This window comes from Taudactylus pleione, unplaced genomic scaffold (genome assembly GCF_031769625.1).
Source record: "Taudactylus pleione unplaced genomic scaffold, aTauple2 ptg000186l, whole genome shotgun sequence".
NCBI lineage: Eukaryota > Metazoa > Chordata > Amphibia > Anura > Myobatrachidae > Taudactylus > Taudactylus pleione.
In genome coordinates this window covers 12293772-12315457 of record NW_028284588.1, presented here as the reverse complement: position 1 = coordinate 12315457, position 21686 = coordinate 12293772, and the positions used below count along the sequence as shown (strand labels likewise).

At 43.8% G+C, this 21686-nt stretch overlaps 1 protein-coding gene across 3 annotated transcripts in view; it reads left to right on the top strand.

Moving 5' to 3' along the window:
* The window catches only part of RPRD1A (regulation of nuclear pre-mRNA domain containing 1A), a 149607-nt gene that overhangs the window by 87257 nt on the left and 40664 nt on the right, over positions 1 to 21686 (top strand). Inside the window, exon 7 of one of the 3 annotated variants that reach the window (XM_088476343.1) lies at positions 19508 to 20061. The exons of 1 other annotated variant lie outside the window; for it this stretch is intronic. In XM_088476343.1, the coding sequence (XP_088332469.1) occupies positions 19508 to 19636 (129 nt within the window). In that variant the 3' untranslated portion in view covers positions 19637 to 20061. Of the gene's footprint in view, positions 1 to 13370; positions 13423 to 19507; positions 20062 to 21686 lie in introns of those variants that run through there. One more of the 3 variants, XM_088476344.1, reaches the window with a different exon arrangement.

Sequence of the window (21686 nt, the reverse complement as noted above, 5' to 3'; positions counted from 1 at the left end):
CAGTTGGCTTAAATCCTGTTATGCCCGTGCATTGCCTAATGATTGACCGGTATATTATTGTTAGGATAATTAGGTAGATTATTACTTTGTTGGAGGTAATTTGCTGTGTGATAAGTTGAGAATTTGTTGGGATCTAGTTGATTTTGCCAATTTTTCAGGTGTTATTTTTGACAATATTCCAATATTTGTATAGTGTGGTATTTTTTTTTATTTTTTTTTATATATGTTTTATGTGTATATATATATTTTGTTTGGTTATTTGTTAATGTATTTCTATAAACCAATAAAAATTTACTCAATTTAAAAAAAAAAAAAAATCGTTAGTCGTTTACCGCGACAGATATTTCTAATATCTGTCAGCGATAAACGATAATTGACCAACATGTTGGAGAGACAAAAGACCAAATTTGTTGGCCGCGGGAGTGCGCATTTTTATCGTTCAGAGCCTATCCATTAGCAGATAAATTGAACGATTAATCGTTCATCGTTCAAATTTATCTGCTAATGGATAGGCCCCTTAAGGTTGCGAAGGTCTTGATAGAGTAAAAGTTTTGCTTTTACCCATCATGAGATGTTTCTTGTGTGACACCTTGGTAATGAGACACCTTTTAATAGGCCATCAGTTGAGACTGAACCAGCTTATATTAATTTGCACTGACAAGGGGCAGGATTGCTTTCTAATTAATGTAGTTTAGCTGGTGTCTTGGCTTTCCATGCCTTTTTTCACCTCCCTTTCTTCATGTGTTCAATACTATTTACCTGTGTCATTTCACATTATTACACATAACTTAATTTATGGACATCTATGGTTTGATTTCTTTGTGTGGATTGCATGGGGTGTTGCTGACATTTGGTAAAAAAAATCATTACAATAGCCCCATTACATAAATGTTTACTGAGAAAAATGTTGATGTGTTCAATACTCACTTTACCCACTGTGAAGGAACTATAATATAATACGAACACTTGACAGTACACTCCATAACAGTGGCAGCTCATGCCAGATCATCCCTTTAATAAGCGACACATTTGAATTACACAGATTCTGGGGCTGGCTTCATTTAATTTGATTTTAATCAGCCACAGAATCTGTGTAATTCAAATGTGTCGCTTATTAAAGGGATGAGGTGGCTACCTTAGTTGCAGGGTACATGATATTTTCAATGGTTACTTGATTCCAAAAGTAACTCTATGAGACACTCTGTTACCTTTTTGAAGAAAATAAATGCAATATAGCATACTTTTTGATCAATGAAGCCCCATGAAGGATTCACAAAATTCAAACATTAGGTTAAACTGTATCTGACTAGACAGCCTCGTGAGGAGTTATCATAATGAAATCACAGAATAACCTATTGCACAGACAATTTTTTTAATCATTAAGTAGAAGATCAAATTGAAGAAATTCCCTTGGCCAAGAGGGCTAAATATGTCTACCACTACTTTACGGGTCACCTTTAATTATGGACCATGAGTATTAAGCAATTTATGATCAGCATATTTTTGCTCCAATGAACAGTATCTTTCTGCCCACTCCTACATCCTATTACTCACCGATAGACATGTTTGGGACATAGCCTGTCGCTTACTGTGTAGTACCCTAAAGCCATAGTACAGCTTGCTTTCTTTAACCTGCTGCTAGTACCAGTTCCTGAGTTGGATCCTACAAACTTGTGCAGTATGAACCCATAGTCTCTCCAACCACCCCTATCATGAACAACATGATGCAGTACATCATGGCTGGGCTTGACCCCAGTGTATACAAATTAATAGTATTCTGTTGAAGGCCAGACTGCATTTATATTTGCATATTTGGCCGTCAGTCTAATACGGGTTGGGTACGGAATGCCGGCGCTCGCGATCCCGGTGGTCAGAATTCTGACGCCGGCATCCAGATAGGGTTAGGATACCGACACCTGTCGTCAAGTATCCTAACCCTCCCCGCACCCTAAACTTAACTTCCTCACCTAGTGCCGAAACCTAACCCTCCCCACCTAGTGCCTAACCCTTTCACTAGTGCCTAACCATACCCCTCCCCCTAATTCCACTACTTACTGTCGGGAGGCCAGAGCTGGGAATCTGACTGGTGTTGAGATTCCGGCATTCTGAGCGCTTGTATCCCAACAGCTGGCATTTCCCATCTAATAGTGGCAAAGGTAGACATATTTCACAGTAACTCCTTTATAAAACTATGGTGTAAAAGAAGTAGAACTGTATTCAGTATTTGTTTAATTTTATATTCTCATTTTCAGTAAAATTAAGAAATTCATACAAAGTCATCACACTACAATATCATGCATAATATGTGCATTATATGTGCATAATATGCTGCATTTTGTAGTGAGATGATAATTTCAGGACAATTAGTAGCCATAAAAACTGGAATCATTAAAGCAAAGCACAAGTTTAGTATACGTGTGTACATAGGTTTAATGAAACATAAGTGTTTTTGAATAAAAATATATCATATAAAAAAAATATTTGCACTTTTTTTTAGTGCCGTTATTTCACAGTGCAGTGCTTTACTATCAGGAAGAAAGTCCATTGTCTGCCCGGGATGGGTATGGGTTGCCGGCGGTCAGAATCCCGACAGGGTTAGGATATCAACCTTGTAGGTAGGTATCCTGACCGTCCCTCTCTCCCTACCCTAACCCTCCCTGCCCAGTGCCTGTACCTAACCTGGGGGTGCCTAACCTTCCCCCTAGTGCCTAAACCCTAACTCTCCCCCTACTTACTTTCGGGATACCAGCAGTCAAGATGCCAGCACCAGGATTCTGACAGGTGTCTGGATTCCGGCGCCAGCATTCTGAGTGCCAGAATCCCTGCAGTCGGGATATTGACCACATTCCGTCTGACCGCCTGCAGTATAATGGAAACAATTAGGTGGTTAGAAACAAATCCAAGCAGTTATAAAATATTTACATCTATATTTTCTTTTTATTTTGTACAACACAAGTACAAATAGTTATGTCAAAAGCAAGCAAAAATGTATTTTAGTATCTTCAAAGAAGGGAAATTGGACTATATTGTGTCACACGTTTATACAACTTTAGCATCACGCCGACAACTGAACACGTACCAATCCGTAATGCATAATTGCCTAGCTGGTGAATAGCCTCTTCTTAGGAGTCTTAATCATCCTGGCTCGTGTTCACTTGTCAGTGTGATGTGTTTAACTTGTATAACCTTCCTACATTCAGTGCAGAAATATGAATTTTTTTGTCAACTATTTATTTTTTTACTTTTACACTGTTTTGCCTGCAGCTCTTCATCAGGCACTATATGTGTATACAATTTTACATTCTACTACTCACAAGGTAGTCATAACAACTTCTAACTGATTTATTAACTGCCACTAATTCATCACCTGTTTTTTTATTTTTTTATTTCAAAAACAATACTTAAAAGTGTGGTATACAAAAGTTGCACAGGACACTAAGGGGTATATGTACTAAGCCATGGGGAGAGATAAAGTGGATGGAGATAAAGTACCAACCAATCAGCTCCTAACTGTCACTTTACAGGCTGAGGGGAGATGTACTAAGCTCTGGAAAGGTATAAATTGGAAAGTGATAAACTACCAGCCACTCCGCTCCTAACTATCATGTTACAGGCTGTGTTTAAACAATGACAGGAGCTAATTGGTTGGTAGTTTATCACACTCCAATCTATCACTTTCCAGAGCTTAGTACATCTGCCCCAGTGTTTGAAAAATGTCAGTTAGGAGCTGATTGTTTGGTACTTTATCTCCGTCCACTTTATCTCTCTCCAAGGCTTATTCCATAGACCGCCACAAGACAGCACAGGCCCGATCTGCAAAACGTAAATATAAACAGTACTTAAAGCTCTTGCTTTATTAACCTTCTACAGCCATGGCCAAAAGTTTTGAGAATGACACAAGTATTGGTTTTCACAAAGTTTGCTGCTTCAGTGTTTAGACCTTTTTGTCAGATGTTACTATGGTATACTGAAGCAAAATTACAAGCATTTCATAAGTGTCAAAGGCTTTTATTGACAATTACATTAAGTTTATGCAAAGAGTCAATATTTGGAGTGTTGACCCTTCTTTTTCAAGACCTCTGCAATTCACCCTGGCATACTGTCACTCAACTTCTGGGCCACATACTGACTGATGGCCGTCCATTCTTGCCTAATCAATGCTTGGAGTTTGTCACAATTTGTGGGTTTTTGTTTGTCCACCCGCCGCTTGAGGATTGACCTTGAGCTCTCAATGGGATTAAGGTCTGGGGAGTTTCCTGGCCATGGACTCAAAATTTTGATGTTTTGTTCCCCTAGCCACTTAGTTATCACTTTTGCCTTATGGCAAGGTGCTCCATCATGCTGAAAAAGGCATTGTTTGTCACCAAACTGTTCTTGCATGGTTGGGAGAAGTTGCTCTTGGAGGATGTTTTGGTACCATTCTTTATTCATGGCTGTGTTCTTAGGCAAAATTGTGAGTGAGCCCTCTCCCTTGGCTGTAAAGCAACCCCACACATGAATGGTCTCAGGATGCTATACTGTGGACATGACACAGGGCTGATGGTAGCGCTCTCCTTTCCTTCTCCAGATGCCTCAAACAATCTGAAAGGGGATTCATCAGAAAAAATAACTTTACTCCAGTCCTCAGCAGTCCAATCCCTGTACCTTATGCAGAATATCAGTCTCTCCCTGATGTTTTTCCTGGAGAGAAGTGGCTTCTTTGCTGCCCTTCTTGACACCAGACCATCCTCCAAAACTCTTCGTCCTGTGTCATGCCAACAGTAAAGCATCCTGAGACCATTCATGTGTGGGGTTGCTTCTCAGCCAAGGGAGTGGGATCACTGTTAACATGTATTTCATTTTTTTTATGTTAAGCTGTCCTCTTCTCTGAGTATGCAAGTACTAGGCAATATGACATTCCAAAGACCTCTTCTATCCAGTCATTTTTCAAGAGGGAAATCCACCATTTCAATTGCATATCTATTAGTGTGGGTACTGCGACATATATTATATAATGCCCTTATTTTATTTGGCAGAGATATATTACAAATACATTTCAGGTGATGAGAAGACTGTCTATGCATATAGTCCAACAGGGTCTGTGAACTAAAAATGGTTTTAAGATAAATAGGACATATCCTGGAAAATTAAAGAATTTCATAGTCCTTAGTATGCAAATATGTAGTCAGGCTATTTCCTTGCTGTAAAAAAAATTATATATGAACATGTGTAGTAGTCCTGTGGTTCTCCTCTATACAGTACTGCATTACTAAGTGTGCCTCCTTCATCTTTACCATCTAATACGTTACCTAAGCTCTCGTACTATGTATGTACAGTGTACGTCAGAATTCTACCTTGGCTTGTTTTGGTGCTCACATGTCCATAAACCTATAATATCCTATGTATAGTGTGCAGGGGATAGCAATCCTTTAATAGACTTGATGTGGATCACTGGCAAAAGAAAGCAGGGAACCCATAGCAAAATTCGGGTTCTGAAGATACTGTTCGAGCTTCCTGGGCTCCCAGTGTACTCTCAAAAGAAATAAGAGGCTAACGCTTATGCTAATGTCGGCATTTAGACATTACATATGTCAACATTCTGGGCCAAATGTAATAGGGTGAGAGTTGAGAAAATGTGAGAGTTTAGCAGTAAACTCTCTTATTGGTTGAGTTTCATCTTCAAAATGGGAAAATATCTGATGAGAGTTTAAATCGTGAGAGTTTTCAGAGTCTAAAAACATGTGAGTTTACATGTTCTCAGGAGGCTATTTCATTTAAAAAGTGTGAGCGTTTACTGCTAAACTCTTACATTATCTAAACTCTCACTCTATTACATTGGGCTCTCTATCCGTGTCTATATTTTCCAGGTGTGGACATTTATGTTTTAACCAAGTTGACATCATAAATATTGACACTGGTGTCCATATTATGAATATTTACATTGTCACTGTGGAAAATATGATTGCATATCGTCTTGAACATAATGAGACTGTTGAACAACTTACAAAATTTTTGAAGCACTGATACACATGTTCTTACTAGCGGTATTGTATAAACATTGCTCAAATCTAAACTCCTAATAAGAATAGCATTTCCCGAATCTCCTTAACCTCTGACTAAGTTGTTCTTTTATGAGATATATATATATATATATATATATATATATATATATATATATATATATATATATTTTCTTTGTTCATATGCTGACCATACTGTCAGTGGTGTCTATATTTTCCCAGAGGCTTTGAAATGACTTTGAGAATACGAGCCTACTCCTTGATACTTATCAAACAATACTGCTGAAATACAGTACTGATACTGCTGAAATACAGTTAAGGTGGGTACACACCCGAAAGATATATCTGCAGATCGAGTGATCTGCAGATATAGCTTTAGATAATGGTCATTCATACACACTGAATGGCCGTCATCTATCCGGCAGCCGAGGGTCCCACTGGCAGGGAGACGGGTCGGGGACACCCCCCTCCCCGTGTGTGTGTGTGTGTGTGTACGGGCAGTCTGCAGACATATCTGTCCATCGGCTGTGGAGCACAGCCAATGCGATATGTCTGTGAACGACGCAGTTCACAAACATATCGTCTGTACCCACTGGCCGACGGCCAGCAGATGTGTACCCAGCATAAGAATGCCCTTTACAATATATAGGTCACTATTGATGTTTACTGAACGTCGATTGGATTTTGCTTTCTTAATGTTCTAAGCTATGCAGGCTAGAATTTCATGTCGAGAGGCATATAGCTCATATTCAAATACATATAGTATACAGTAAAGATGGGTACACACCTGATAGATATATCGGCAGATCGACTGATCTGCAGATATATCTGCAGACTGTGCAGAACATATGTTCTGCATACAGTCTGCATAATCCATTGTGACTGACGTCACAACTGGGAGGGCATTTACATGCACCCACTCAGTTGAGCTGTCAATCACCGCCAGCCTGTGCAGTGAGTGTATGGGCGGCCGGCTGACCACCCGTACACACAGCACGCTGCCTCAATATATCTGCAGATATATTGAGCATCGGCTGTGCAGCACAGCAGATGCTGCACAGCCAATGGTACACACTGGCCGACGGGCACATGTTATATCGGCCAGTGTGTACCCAGTATAAGTGATCTTAGAGATATTTGTTCCTATTCATTGCAAATCACCCCTAATGATAGGAGGAAACACTGGTAATGTGACAAAGGGGCCAAGTTAGACAAAAGAAGCAAGCGAGGGAAGACATAACCGTAAAAGGGTAGACACATTGTTGACCAGTAAGAGGCAAACAGAAGATAATGGGAGCACTTAATAGGGAAAATATAAGATAAGAGGTAGAAAAGTAGGCACAGATCAAACCATGAAAATGGAAAAACAAAATAGACAGAACCTAGTTCATGTCTTTATTGGTTTATATCACAAAAAGAGTCCAGGAGAGTTGCAATCGCATGTAGCACATATAATTAATCATCTGTATATTGCCATGCTAAGTGACATATCTAGAAAGTTTTAGACATTTCACGCTTAAAAATTTGCCTAATGTGTATTCTGTTAAACTGAACTGACTACAAAAAAAAGTCATTTCTTATCTGACCTATCCCAAATTCAAAATGTAATTTTATTGTGTATATACAATTTGCATTTTAAAATTAACTGTGCCAACTTCCAAAGCACTGCACAGACTACATGATGCACCAAAGATATTCTGACAACAGTAGGAGAGCAGCAAACAATGACTGGTCTTTGCTATTAGCAAAGAGTTTTGTGCCGTAAGTGGTGGTCTTGGCCACACTTAAATATCTTGAATTTACATCAGTGCCAGATTAAGGTCCACATGGTCCTGGAGCTGACCTTGCTGACAGTCCTATTTGTGCAGCCGCAGAAGGTGTGACCAGCACGGCAGGGGGTATGACTACTGATGTGGGGGCGGGATGACAAGTTCTGTGGGGTTGTGGTCTACACAGTGGGTGTGGCCCTTGCCGTACATTGTGGCTAGCACCATGGAGGGCATAGCTACCGCCTACTGTCAACCATCTCAACTCTCTTACCTCTTGGCTTTAAGTATGCACCACCTGTTATACAGTAATATCATGCATCGAATACAATTTTTTATTTAAAAAATATATATGTATATATATACTGTATATGTGTGTGTGTCTATATATACATATATTCCATAGACAACATTTTTTTTTTACACTCGGGGGTAGGGGGTACAGGGTGTCTCACACACACAGGGGTAGGGGATACAGGGTGTCTCACACACACACACACACACAGGGGTAGGGGGGTAGAGGGTGTCACATACACACAGGGGTAGGGGGGTACAGGGTGTCACACACACAGGGGTAGGGGGGCACAGGGTGTCACACACACACACATTGGTAGAGGGGTACAAGGTGTCACACACACGAGTAGGGGGGTACAAGGTGTCACACAAACACGGGTAGGGGGGTAGAGGGTGTCACACACACAGGGGTAGGGGGGTAGAGGGTGTCACACACAGGGGTAGGGGGGCACAGGGTGTCACACACAGGGGTAGGGGGGTACAAGGTGTCACACACACACGGGTAGGGGGGTACAAGGTGTCACACACACAGGGTTAGGGGGTACAGGGTGTCTCACACACAGGGGTAGGGGGTACAGTGTGTCACACACGGGTAGGGGGTACAGGGTGTCACACACACACAGGGGTAGGGGGGTACAGGGTGTCATACACACACGTGTTAGGGAGTACATGGTGACACACACAGGGTTAGGGGGTTTCTGTAATATAATAACCCCCAGCAACAGCAGTGTTACCCAAGGAAGAGCATTGTCCCCCTACCTGCAATACCACAGTAACCCCTATCAACGGCAGTGTCACCACAGGATGGGCATTGCCCCCCCCCCCCACGTAATACCACAGTAACCTCATAGGGGAACTACCCCTATGGCCACGCCAGTGACCCCTACACCCCCTTCATGTGCCAGCAGCATCGGTGCCCGGGTGACTCACCCCACTCGATGTAGTCGTGGATGTTCTTCTCTCGGCGGAGCAGGGACACCTCACCCGTCGTGCAAGCAGAGCAGCGAGTCCAGCAGGCTCTCCACACTCATCCCGGCCCTGCGGCCCGGCCGCTCCAGGATCAGGTGCTCCAGCTGCCGCAGGCGGACCTCGCCCGCCGGTTAGGTCTAGACTATACAAGGCTGATGGACCTGTGACGTCACACCCACGTGACCCGGCCAGAAAGGGGGAGGGGCGGGTATGCTAATGGGGGACCAAAACTGGCCCCTCGCGGGCTCGCTGCGCTCGCCACGCTTCGGGCACGGTGGCTCGCTGCGCTCGCCACAAATATTTATTCCAAAGCAGGAGCGGTCCAGCCTCCTGCAGCGGTCACGTGGTGGATACGTCACAGAGGTCCTTTAGCCACATAGGAAATAGCAGCAACCCTCGCCCGCCATCTTCTCACCCATCGCCGGGTCACCTCTGCCGCCACCCACCGGGCGCGATCAGGAACTCTGGCCGCTGTGACCTACCGGGTAACCCACGAGCCAGCCCCACCCGCCATGTCCCGAGGAGGAGGATCCGGGAGAGACATGAGGATCCTGCGGGCTCCGTCACACCTGGCTGCTAGGGGGAGGGGGGCGGCTGCTGCTGTGTGTGATCCACAGGGCCGGGGGGAGGGAGGAGGAGGCTGGGAGCCGGGGATGGAGGAGGAGGCTGGGTGCCTGGGATGGAGGAGGAGGGAGGACCGGCCGGGTACACACAGGCAGCTGTCTCTCACTGCACTGGCCGGGGAGGAAACTATTCCAGCTGGGAGCAGAGTCACCGGAGCCAGACTAGGTGCTGCCCCCGCCACTGCCGCAGGTGACAAGCCATAGCTCATGGCTTGTCACCTGTGGCGGGGGTAGTTCTAGCGGCTTGCCTTGTCTGAGGGGGTGGGTGTTGTCGGGCGCAGGCATCACCGGGTGTCCTCACATGGCTTCCATGAGGGCAATAGGCAGCCGCAGCTGCCTAAAGGAAGCGCCGGCCCTGGCGGCAACTGTATAGCCCCGTCGTCTCCACTGTCATCGTTTGGCAGCCATGTTTGTGTTCCCAATGAAGCCACAGTACATACACTCCCCTGCTGGAGGCTCTTACTGTGGTTGCGCAACAAGTTGAAAAGTCCTATCTGTATAATGGCGCATTCTTGAGGTAATAATTTAAAAACTGTAAGTTTCTAATTTATCTGAACCCCAAAAGCATGTACCCTGGCATAATAGCTACCTAATAAAACAAACCCCAAGTCTAAATTCCACCCCTACCCTGAGTTTTGCTTTCCTAAAAATCCCCCATAGACTACTGCACAAAAGGGTTCCTAATTTACAATGTCAGAAAAACTGACAGTTGGAGCATTTAGATTACTCCCAAATCCTAATTTTTTATGTTTTTGCCCTGAAATTTGGCATGCAGCACCATGCAACAGTTCTACTCGCCCCTACCAAATTTCAGATCCGTACCACCTTTAGCTTTTGAGGTGTAGCCCCTTGAACACCCTGACCCCCCTTCGGAATTCTCTATGGAGAAATCCATTTTTTTAGATGCAGCCTTAATATAATAATTATATAATTATAATATATATACACACACACACACATTACAGCGATCACTGACAAAAAAATGACAGTATGTGAGTCCCAAGGTCTCATAATGTATAAAATTTGAGGTCCTACCTCCCGGTTTCAGGGTCACATCATAATGTAGAGAAATAATGAAACAATAGTGAAAGAAATGTTCCTGTGGAGAACAATGCAGAGGCTTTTGTTTAATCAGTGCACATAATTTGATACAAACATTCCGGAGCTGTTACCCTAAAGATATTTAGTGTAGTTTAGGACACGAGAAGCAGTAAATCATACCGTGTTTCCCCGATAATAAGACCTACCCTGAAAATAAGCCCTACCCTTACTTGTGAAGCCCGGTCTAAAATAAGCCCTACCCCGAAAATAAGACCTACCTTTTTTTCTTTTTGAGCTGGGAACGCTGCAGAGACCAGCGTTCCCAGTCATGCAGTGCGCGGGTGACGTCATGACGTCACCCGCGCGCTGAGGATCCTGTGCTGCCGCGCCTGCTGGATCATATTAGATCCAGTCAGCGCGCAAGTGAAAGGGACATCCCGAACGGCGGTGACTCAGGTAAGTACCCTACTTGCACTGCAATAAGGGGGCCTGCATAAAGGACACTGCTACAGGGGGGGGCTGCATAAGGGGCACTGCTACACAAGGGAGGCTGCATAAGGGGCACTGCTACAGGGGGGGGGGCCTGCATAAGGGGCACTGCTACACAAGGGAGGCTGCATAAGGGGCACTGCTACAGGGGGGGCCTGCATAAGGGGCACTGCTACAGGGGGGGCCTGCATAAGGGGCACTGCATAAGGGGGGCCTGCATAAGGGGCTGTCAATGTTAGTTAAAATAAGACCTACCCCGAAAATAAGCCCTATGGTGTTTTTTGGAGCCAAAAAAAAAATAAGACAGAATCTTATTATCGGGGAAACACGGTATACACACACTGCATACATCACAGTTGCAGGGCAGAGGACAGAGGGGAAGATTGGATGGCCCTGGATGTGACCTAAGACATCTGTGATTCAATTTCTATTAATCTCACTTTCCAAAGGTGAAACAGATCTATGCACATACAATTGTCCTACCGCCACCAAAACTCTTATCACTTTAGCATCTTCAGTGTGCTGTGGGTTGAAAAGGGGAAAACTCCGTTTTTTAGTGGTGACCCCAATACATACAGTATTAAGTCGCATTACACATAAAGCATGGTGCCATAAGACTATGTAGCGACGATCGTCTTTTCGTGTGACTTTTTACCTTCAGATGCGTCTTATTCACATAGTGATGCGAATAGGACACAAAAGCAGCTTTTCCTGATTAAAACTATATGCAGCATGCCTTTGTGCAACTGCGGGTGTTTCTTTTAGAAACTGCACCTGCCATAGGGCTGGTGCAAGTTTTGATGGTGCAACCGATGGTGGCGTATAAGGATCCACTACTTGGTATTACAGTGTGCTGAAAGTGCATTCACAAGGGAATGCGTTTGTAGCGGCAGTTGCATAAAGTTGCAGACGGATGACCACCAATAGACGCTGCTGCGTGCGCTTCTGCATTCGATTTTAAAACCGGGGCGTATGCCACATTGTAGTGCCCCGCATCACACTATGTCACATTGTAGTTCCCCCGATACACATTATGCCACATTGTTGTGCCCCCAAACAAATTATTTTACATCCTAGTGCCCCTGATACACATTATGCCACATTAGTGCCCACCGATACACATTATGCCACATCATAGTGCATCCAAAACAAATTATGTTACACCCTGGTGCCCCCGATACACATTATGCCACATTGTGCTGCCAATACACATGACACAATGAAAGCAGAATCCACTTTATCAGGGGATTTCTATATCCGTTCAGAACCTCCACCCACACACAGTTGATGTGGAACTGAATGTCACAACAGTTCTGCAGGGCATTAGCTGGAATGCCAGCTTGTGGCACACATCTCAGCCACTAATAGCAGTGAGTGTGAGAAAATAGGGTGGTGGAGGGTACTAGTTTAAAAGTTTTCCTAAGTATGTGCCCCTGAGGGTACCACACTCCTCGTATTTACTTTAAGTCTGTCCTCCTGCTCCTTGAAGCTGCTTTTATACTGCGGTGGGGCAGCTGATGCTGATTCTCTGAACCGGCAACAGCTAAACCAGCAGAGCTCCCTAGAACGTTCAACACTGGGGAGTGAGTGAAAGGCAGAAAGGGGTGGGATAAAGCAGCACTATCTGGGCCACTTCAGAGTCTGGGGCTAGCAAGAGGGAAATCTAGAGTCTCCCATGCACACTGAATATGACAGGGGTAGGCCACTATTGGTCCAACAGGCTTGTCCCCCGCTCTGTGTCAGTGAGGTTCAACCAGCCTCTCTGCTTACAGACCTGCCAGTGCTTGTGCCTTGCGATGACTGGTGGGGGGGAGGAGGGAGCTAGGGGATGTCAAAGCAGGGCTGAACCTAGATGGAGACAGCCAAGACACGGCAACTCATCTATTGGATGGGGAGTAAAACAGCAAGATCTTATTGGCTGAAGTTGTTACGCTATTATATTGTGTAAAAGACATGCTATAGCACGTAATGGTGAACCCTGTTTATGTACACACATACATATATAATAATATACATATACAGTACCAGTCAAAAGTTTGGATACCTCATTCAATGGTTTTTGTGTATTTACATTATTTTCAACATAGTAGGTTAATACTGTAGACATCAAAACTATGAAAGAACACATATGGGATTATGTTGTAAACAAAAAAAGTGTTGCACAAATCAAAATATGTTTTATATTTTAGATTCCTCAAAGTAGCCCACTTTTGCTTTGATGACAGCTTTGCACACTCTTGGCATTCTCTCAGTCAGCTTCATGAGGTAGTCTCCTGGAATGGTATTCCAACAGTCTTGAAGGAGTTCCCAGAGGTGCTGAGCACTTGTTTGCTGCTTTTCCTTCACTCTGCGGTCCAACTCACTCCAAACCAGCTCAACTGATCTTAGGTCTGGTGATTGTGGAGGCCAGGTCATATGACGCAGCACTCCATCACTTTCCTTATTGGTCAAGTAGCCCTTACATAGCCTGGAGCTGTGTTTGGGGTCATTGTCTTGTCTTGTTAAAAAACAAATGATGGTCCCAGTAAGCGCAAACCAGATGGGATGGCATGGTACTGCAGAATGCTGTGGTAGCCATGCTGGTTAAGTGTGCCTTGAATTTTGAATAAATTGCCAACAGTGTCACCAGCAAAGCACCCCCACACCATCACACCACCTCCTCCATGCTTCACAGTGGGAACCACAAATGCAGAAACCATCCGCTCACCTTCTCTGCGTCTCACAAAGACACGGTGGTTGGAACCAAAAATCTCAAATTTGGACTCATCAGACCAAAGTTTAGATTTCCACAGGTCTAATGTCCATTCCTTGTGTTTCTTGGTCCAAACAATTCTCTTCTTCTTGTTGTTCATCTTCAGTAGTGGCTTCTTCGCAGCAATACGACCATGAAGGCCTGATTCATGCAGTCTCCTCTGAACAGTTGATGTTGAGATTTGTCTGCTACTTGAACTCTGTGGAGACTTTATGTGGTCTCTAATCTGAGGTAGCAGTTTCTGAGGCTGGTAACTCTAATGAACTTATCCTCTGCAGCAGAGGTAACTCTTGGTCTTCCTTTCCTGGGGCGGTTCTCATGAGAGCCAGTTTCATCATAGCGTTTGATGGTTTTTGCAACTGCACTTGAGGATACATTCAAAGTTCTTGACATAGGTGGCTTGGCAGTCAAACTAGTGTGTATGTGTGTGTATATGTATATATAATATACATACTGTATATACAAACACACTGTATATACACATAATAGTATCCACAGATATATGAAACAATACAAATATATAATTTCTGTCAGTGCTTGCATATGTTTTACAGAAGCACTGTCTGAGGCTCAGTGATCAGCAGCCAGCAGGACATCCCAATCATCAGTCAGCGACTTGGCTGCACTGCAAGATTGACACCTGAGAGTCAGGATCAGGAACTTGGTCAGCAGTGCCCGTCCTCTTCACAGAGATAAGTTCCTGCTTAGCTGCTTAGGCAATGATGACATAAAATAACAATTAAAATGCAGTGTTTGCAAATAATAACAGCTCCCAAATTGATACTACTGAGATTAGGACTCCCTCCTAAATGTCCACAGGATAATATTAAGCAGCACAAGAGATTACCAGTCTGTGGCGTATATTCCAAAGAGTTCCTTTTAGTATCTACTGTGCAGTCCGTAAGGTTAATAAGATGGAATCACCCAGGTCTCAACAGTTGCTGCAATCCTTTACCAGGAGGTTGGATAAATCTTATTAGACAGTACAGATGATGTCATGCTGTTAACTCTAGAAGAACTGTGGGAGGAAAATTATTTAACTGGTCTGGAGAATTGTAACCAAGAACAAGAAAGGAAACTCTTCGACATGGAAACTAGTCGTAATAGATTCAAGCTTAAATTGGAATTTTTCCCTATTGGGGCTAAAAGTAGTAGTGTCGAAGCCTTTTACAAAATCACCCTAGATGACTTCAAAACACTGTGTTTGCATAAAAAAGGGAGCGCTAAATTTAACTCTAATTTATCCAAACAGGAAAAACAAGCTCTCAGAATCCTGACACAGGACACCACCCTTGTCTTCAAAGAAGCAGACAAGGGATGTGGAATTGTGGTAATGGATAGATTATACTATATGCATGAAGCGTATAGACAATTGGGAGATACCAATTTTTATTCTGTCCTGACCAGAGACCCAACTAGTACTTTTCTGGTTGAATTAAAACAACTATTGGATCTGGCAGTTACCTTTGGGATCATATCCAGAACTGAGTTTGTTTCTATTTCCACACTTCCCGACTACACCTACTTTTTATTTTCTTCCCAATATTCATAAATCCCTCTCTTCACCCCCTAGACGTCCTATTATTTCTAGTGTTAACTCTTACTTCTAATCTTTCTTTTTATTTGGATTCTTTTTTACAACCCCGCATTAGCTCCCTGAGGTCACACCTTAGGGATACCTTGCATTTTCTCAATTTAATACAATCTATTGAATGGAAGCCATCTTTTGCATTCCTCATTCAGGATGTCACTGCGCTATATACCCATATTCCACACTCTAAGGTGTGGAGGCTATAGCCAGATGACTTACTAAGGATGATGACCTAAGGGTGGAACATAGGAATTTACTTTTACAATGCATGACCTTCATTCTTAAGCACAATTACTTTCTTTTTCTTGACACTTATTATTTACAGGTGATTGAAACGGCAATAGGGACCAGGTTTGCACCCAGCTATGCTAACCTATACATGGGGGACTTTGAAGATGCCCAAGTGTGGGGCAGCAAGTGGGCTGCGAACCTGGTCTTCTATGGCCATTATATAGATGATCTTTTTATCTTTTGGGATTGGGATTTAACTTCTGCTACTTCTTTTATCACATCCTTGAACACTAATTCTTCCATTTTACTTTCAATTTTAATTCCAACAAAACTGAGTTTCTGGATGTGAGCCTAGAGGCTCAGGGTGATAGAATTATTACATCTAACTTAAACATAAAATTGGTTAACACCAATGCCTACTTGCACTATAGGAGTGCCCAATTCGCTCCATGGAAGCGTAACATACCAAAGGGCCAACTTATACGCCTCCGGCACAACTGCACTACAGCCTATTCTTTTTGTATACAAGCTAGGGATATGCTGGATACCTTTAAACAGAGGGGGTATCCAGATAATATATTAGAAAAAGCATATACAGATGTTCTTCAGATGGATCGATCTAATGTCCTCTGCCCCAAAGTGACCTCCGAGAACAATACAGAACAAAATACTAATAGGGATATGGCATTTGTGTGCAAATTTAATAATAGCTTTCGTGAAGTTAGAGATATTGTATAGCGAAATTACAGAATCCTGAGACAGGATAACGTACTAAGATATATCTTACCACCTAGACCGATAGTCACCTTTAGAAAAAATAGGTTTCTAAAAACAATACTAGCCCCTAGTCATCTTAAGGCCAGCAAAGACAGTTGTTTAAGTCTGAAGAGCCCCAACTGGTTACCTTGAAAACCAGCAGGGTTCTAGAAATGTGGAAAGCCTTAATGTACCATGTGTTCCCACATGGCTAGGCGAACCACGGAAATTGATATACCTGGACATGAAAACAAACATTTAATAGATTAACTTATTAACTGTGACTCCAAATACATAGTGTATCTACTTACCTGTGACTGTGGACTGTTTTATGTGTGTCACACTATCAGAACACTCCGAACCCGATTTATGGAACACCGGAGATATATCCTAAATAAGAGCGTTCTCCATAGTGTCCCATGCCATTTTAATATAAAACACAATAGCGATCCTAAATGTCTCCGTGTCCACTGGTCTCTAAATTATTTCCCCTACTCCGAGGGATGGGAATATATTTAACATATTGTGTAGCAGGGAGGTTTACTGGATGTTAAAGTTTAATTTGTTACATCGGGATGGTTTAAAAGAGTCCATGGATCTTAACTCAGTCATATGCTAAGTAACTCCAGCGCCCTTTATCTAAATTTTGATGTGGATCCCTTTAGTGTGTATTAATCCTATTTTTTAATGTCATTATTTGATTTCCTAGGCTACCAAATTCTTTTTATAATGCAACCCAATATGGTTCTGAGAGATTTAAGGCTGTGTAAACTGAAACTAGCGAAGTCTGAATCCCGGAGGTGATAATACACCTCTGAATATGAATGAACAAGGATAGAGAAAAAATAATAGAGAGCAAATATCTATCTATCCAAAATGGCATTATTATTGTTATTAGATTGTGTCATTTATATGGGGGACCATTGGACAGTATATATGATCGCTATGACTATGGGACCACAAATGTATTTGACAAGTAAACAAAGATCTTGCGCTCCCAAAAAAAATTAAGCGTCTATCTATTTATTAAATCAGTATACCTGGCTAATAATTATGCAGTGTCTGGTTTGGTGATGATTAAACTGTTATAACAGTTTATTTAATCACACCAAATGACACACCATAGCTACATAATTACAAGCTCTTCTATTAATTTATTTACAGTATTATAACACAACTGATGTAGTAGTCTGGAAAATTGTATCACATTTAAGAAGGGTTATTATTTTGCTCATTATTTATCTGCTACTTCTTCCGAAAGGCATTATTATGCTTTACAGTTTCACCATTATTGGCTTATAATAAGAACCGTTATCTCTTTTGTTAGATAATATATGTACAATCACAATATATGATCGCAATACTCTCCATATTTCTGATCTCACTGATGCTGATTAAAACATGTGGTCGAAATAACAAAGTTACCATTATTGGCTACTAATACGAGTCACTACTTTCTCTACTAAAATAATACAACCACGATTAGAACCACGTGATCGGGACATTTCCTAAACCCCTGATGTCATTGGTACCAATCTAAACACTGGGTCACGTGAACCGGAATGGGCACTATGGGTGAGATCTGTTCATGTGACTGAGATACCCGCGTGATCGGGATAACAACAATGGGAGATCACAAACTACAGCTTAATGGGGTAAACTGACCAGTAAGTCTTTTTCTAAATATTAAAGTATTGGGAAATACCTATATTAATAAAGAGTAAGTAAGATTGCCAAGGTAATGTTTTGATGGACGTTTTTTTTTCTAAATGTGTACTCAGCTATTGCATGTGTTCACAATTTCTAATCAACGAGTGGGTATTTAAATCCCACGAATGACCACTCATACATCTATATTCCTGAGGAAGCTGGGGGACAATTTACCAGCGAAACGCATTGAGAGAAACTATTTCCACAACTCCCCAATTTACTGGATGTACTCTGGACTATTTATACAACATCCTGGTAAAGGATTGCAGCACCTATAGAGACCTGGGTGTTTCCATCATATTAACCTTACAGACTGCACAGTAGATGCTAAAAGGAACTCTTTGGAATATACGCCACAGACTGGTAATCTCTTGTGCTGCTTAATATTATCCTGTGGACATTTAGGAGGGAGTCCTAATCTTAGTAGTATCAAATTGGGAGCTGTTATTTGCAAATACTGCATTTTAATTGTTATTTTATGTCATCATTGAAATGTGAACATTTAAATCACGCACCGCATGTATTGTTTTTAGTCGAGTTATTATTCTGATTTATTAAATATATTTTATCTTTAGCTACAAAACCGTCCATCTTAGTTTATTTTATTATATTCTTTTTATTTATTGTGATTTTTGTGTATATTTATCTCTGGTTTTAGTATTATTGTATTTCTTCTTATTCTTGCTGGGACTGACTATCCCTTTTACCAGCTGCTTGATTGACAGCGCGTCAGTTTCATCTAGCTTAGGCAGGGTGCAGAGGTTTCCGCGGCACTTAGGATGTCACGCGGCGCGAAGGAAGCACTGTGTGATGATTAGTGATGCCTTCCACTGCGCCGCTTATCTCTGGTGTGTTTGAACAGCAGGCGGCCGGGGGGGGGGGGGTGGGCTCTGTGGGTGGAGTTTCAGACAGCTGCTAACAGGAATTATTTTCCTGCTCCAGCAGCTTGCCCTGTCTACAGCAGGGGGCCTATTTTGATTGGCGGCCTGGAGCTGTGTGGCTTCAGATGCAGTTTGATTTACAGACTTCAGGCATTTGGGACTGTGACGGGGAGGTGCAGACGAAATGCAGGTGTTCATGTTTTGGGGGCGTGCCTAAGCCAGCGACTGCGTCTTCGGGCACAGATTCACTGGTAACGGCAGCTTAGTTGCAGCTTACATTCTGCGCAACCATAAGGGTGCTCAAGTGTCCGATAGTCCAAGTGATGTTCACAATGTTCATCTGATGCTGCGTCTTTGAACACATGCAGCGGAGCTGACAAGCTCACTGTGGTTGTCTCATTACAGAAGATGGCACTTGCAACATTTGCAAAGGTTCTCAGATACGATGCTACTGAAGATGCAGCACCCACCCAGAATGTGCCCACCTCTGATTTCGGCCCAATAGCTCATCTTTGCACACAATGTAGATCTTGAAGATGGCGTGATAAAGTGTATTGTTAGTAGTTGTGGGAACTTCATGCATCTAAAAGGATTGTCCTAGCCTGTGAACCTACAGATTCAAGTGTTATTCAAGTAAAAACATGGTGCACTTGTTGGAGCAGGGGAGAAAGTGAAGGACCTGAAAGATATTGCATTATTTATTCACGAAATCCCAGCAGTTTCCTTAAGAAATAACTAGCCCCTAAATGGATTCCAACAAGAAAGTGGAGGGCCAAATGCGATGCTTAAATCAGATGCTCACCCACGGGCACCTGGAAGTCCAAATTGCCTTCTCCTTCCCATCTCAATTGCCCCGTAAAAGTGGGCCTGTTCTTGGTGTAGTTGGTGTTCTTGCTGCATTTTAAGTAGATTTGTGTTTTCATAATGTACAGGTAACCCCAAGTAAAACGAAGGGCAATGCCCCAGAAGTTTCTACTTCAGGGTCCATAGGTATCCACAGGGGTATAGGTGTGACGTCAGTCATCGGGCACCATAGAGTTAAGCTTTCAACCTCCCAGGATGCACTAGGGTCCCCCTCCTATACCTCGCCCCCGAGCCAAGGCACCCCAGTTTAGTTTGGTGCCCGGCCGGAGTCGGGTGCACCTGTTGGAGTGGGGGCTAAGAAGAGCCCCTGAAGCTTTTCTGCATGCAGCTGTGGCTGCACATCTGCTTGTACAGCATGGACAGTCAGTCCTGACGCCCATGCTGTCTTCCCTACACCCCCACCGGTACTGATCCGGGGATGCTGGTGAGCATCTGGGGTCACAGCTAGCGGTGACCCCAGATGTTCCGGACCATGGCCGGATTCAAGGGGGACAGCAAGGTAAGCAGCTGGGTCCCGCGGTGGGTCCCCGCTGTTACATGGTCCAGAGTCCCCAGGCAGGGGGTTCCCTGGGGACTGGCTGCAGCGTGGAGCCAGGTAAGAACCTGCGCTTCCACTACCCCCCTGGGACAGCGGACCGCAGCAGAGCGGTAGCGCTGCAGCGTCCCAGGGGTTAAATGCATGCCAGGGGAGCGCGCCTTCCCTGTCTCACAGCTGGCGCCTCCCCCGCTGCACACAGCCCTCTCTGCACACTGCCGACTGGCCCTGTGGCAGCGCTCCTCCCCCAGGCCAGCCTCCTCTCTGCTCCTCGGCGGCCATCTTCCTGAACGCATGGTGAACGCTGCTGAATGCCTGGAAGGAAGCCTCTTGGTCTGGGTCCCCCCGCATACCTCTCCTCCGCTTGTGGTCAGGTCTGTGTATGCAGCGCTGTGTCCTACCAGACCCTGTGTCTGCGTAGTTGAGTGATCAGCGCTGGTTAGTGCAGGAATTGATTTTCTTTGCATTGTATGTGACTGCTAGCGCTGCTGCCTGTATCTTCTATTCTGACTCTCAGCTTTATTACTGTCCCTGTTCTTTCTGCTAAGCCCTTGCGGTGCGGTGCTGCAGGGTGGTCTCTCACCTCTTTAAAATACAATTGGTGAGAGGGGTCACATACGTAGTACCATCATGTCTGAAAGTGATTTTCCTCTCCGGCTACAGTGTGCTACATGTAAAGTACCTTTAGCGGAGGGGGAGGGTAGCGCGGAGGGCCTCTGCTGGCAGTGTTTGTCGATGGCGCGGCCTATTACGGTTACAGCACCGGTACAGGAGCCGCCCTGGGCTTGTTTCGCTCAGGCGCTTACAACCTTAGTGGCCCAGTTAGCTCTGCAGCCCGCGTTTACACAGATGGGTTTGTCCCAGCAGTCAGTGGTGTCGTCACCCATGCAGGTTTTCCCAAGACAATTGGTGGTACCCCGCAGTCTCCCGATTTCCCCTCTCCCGGTTTCTCAGGAGCCGGCGTGGGTTAACTCCCTGACGAGTTCTGTACAGCACTTGTTGGATGTGTTGCAGGGGGAGACTGTGATGCGGCCGCATAAACGGCCGGTGGCGTCTCTGTCAGCTCCTTATGAGGATGACGAAGGGACGTCTGATGATGGGGAGATTCTGGATCCTTACGATCAGGAACCTCTCCATACTAAGGACGCTGACGCTAGGTCCAAGGTATATATTCCTGGACTTATT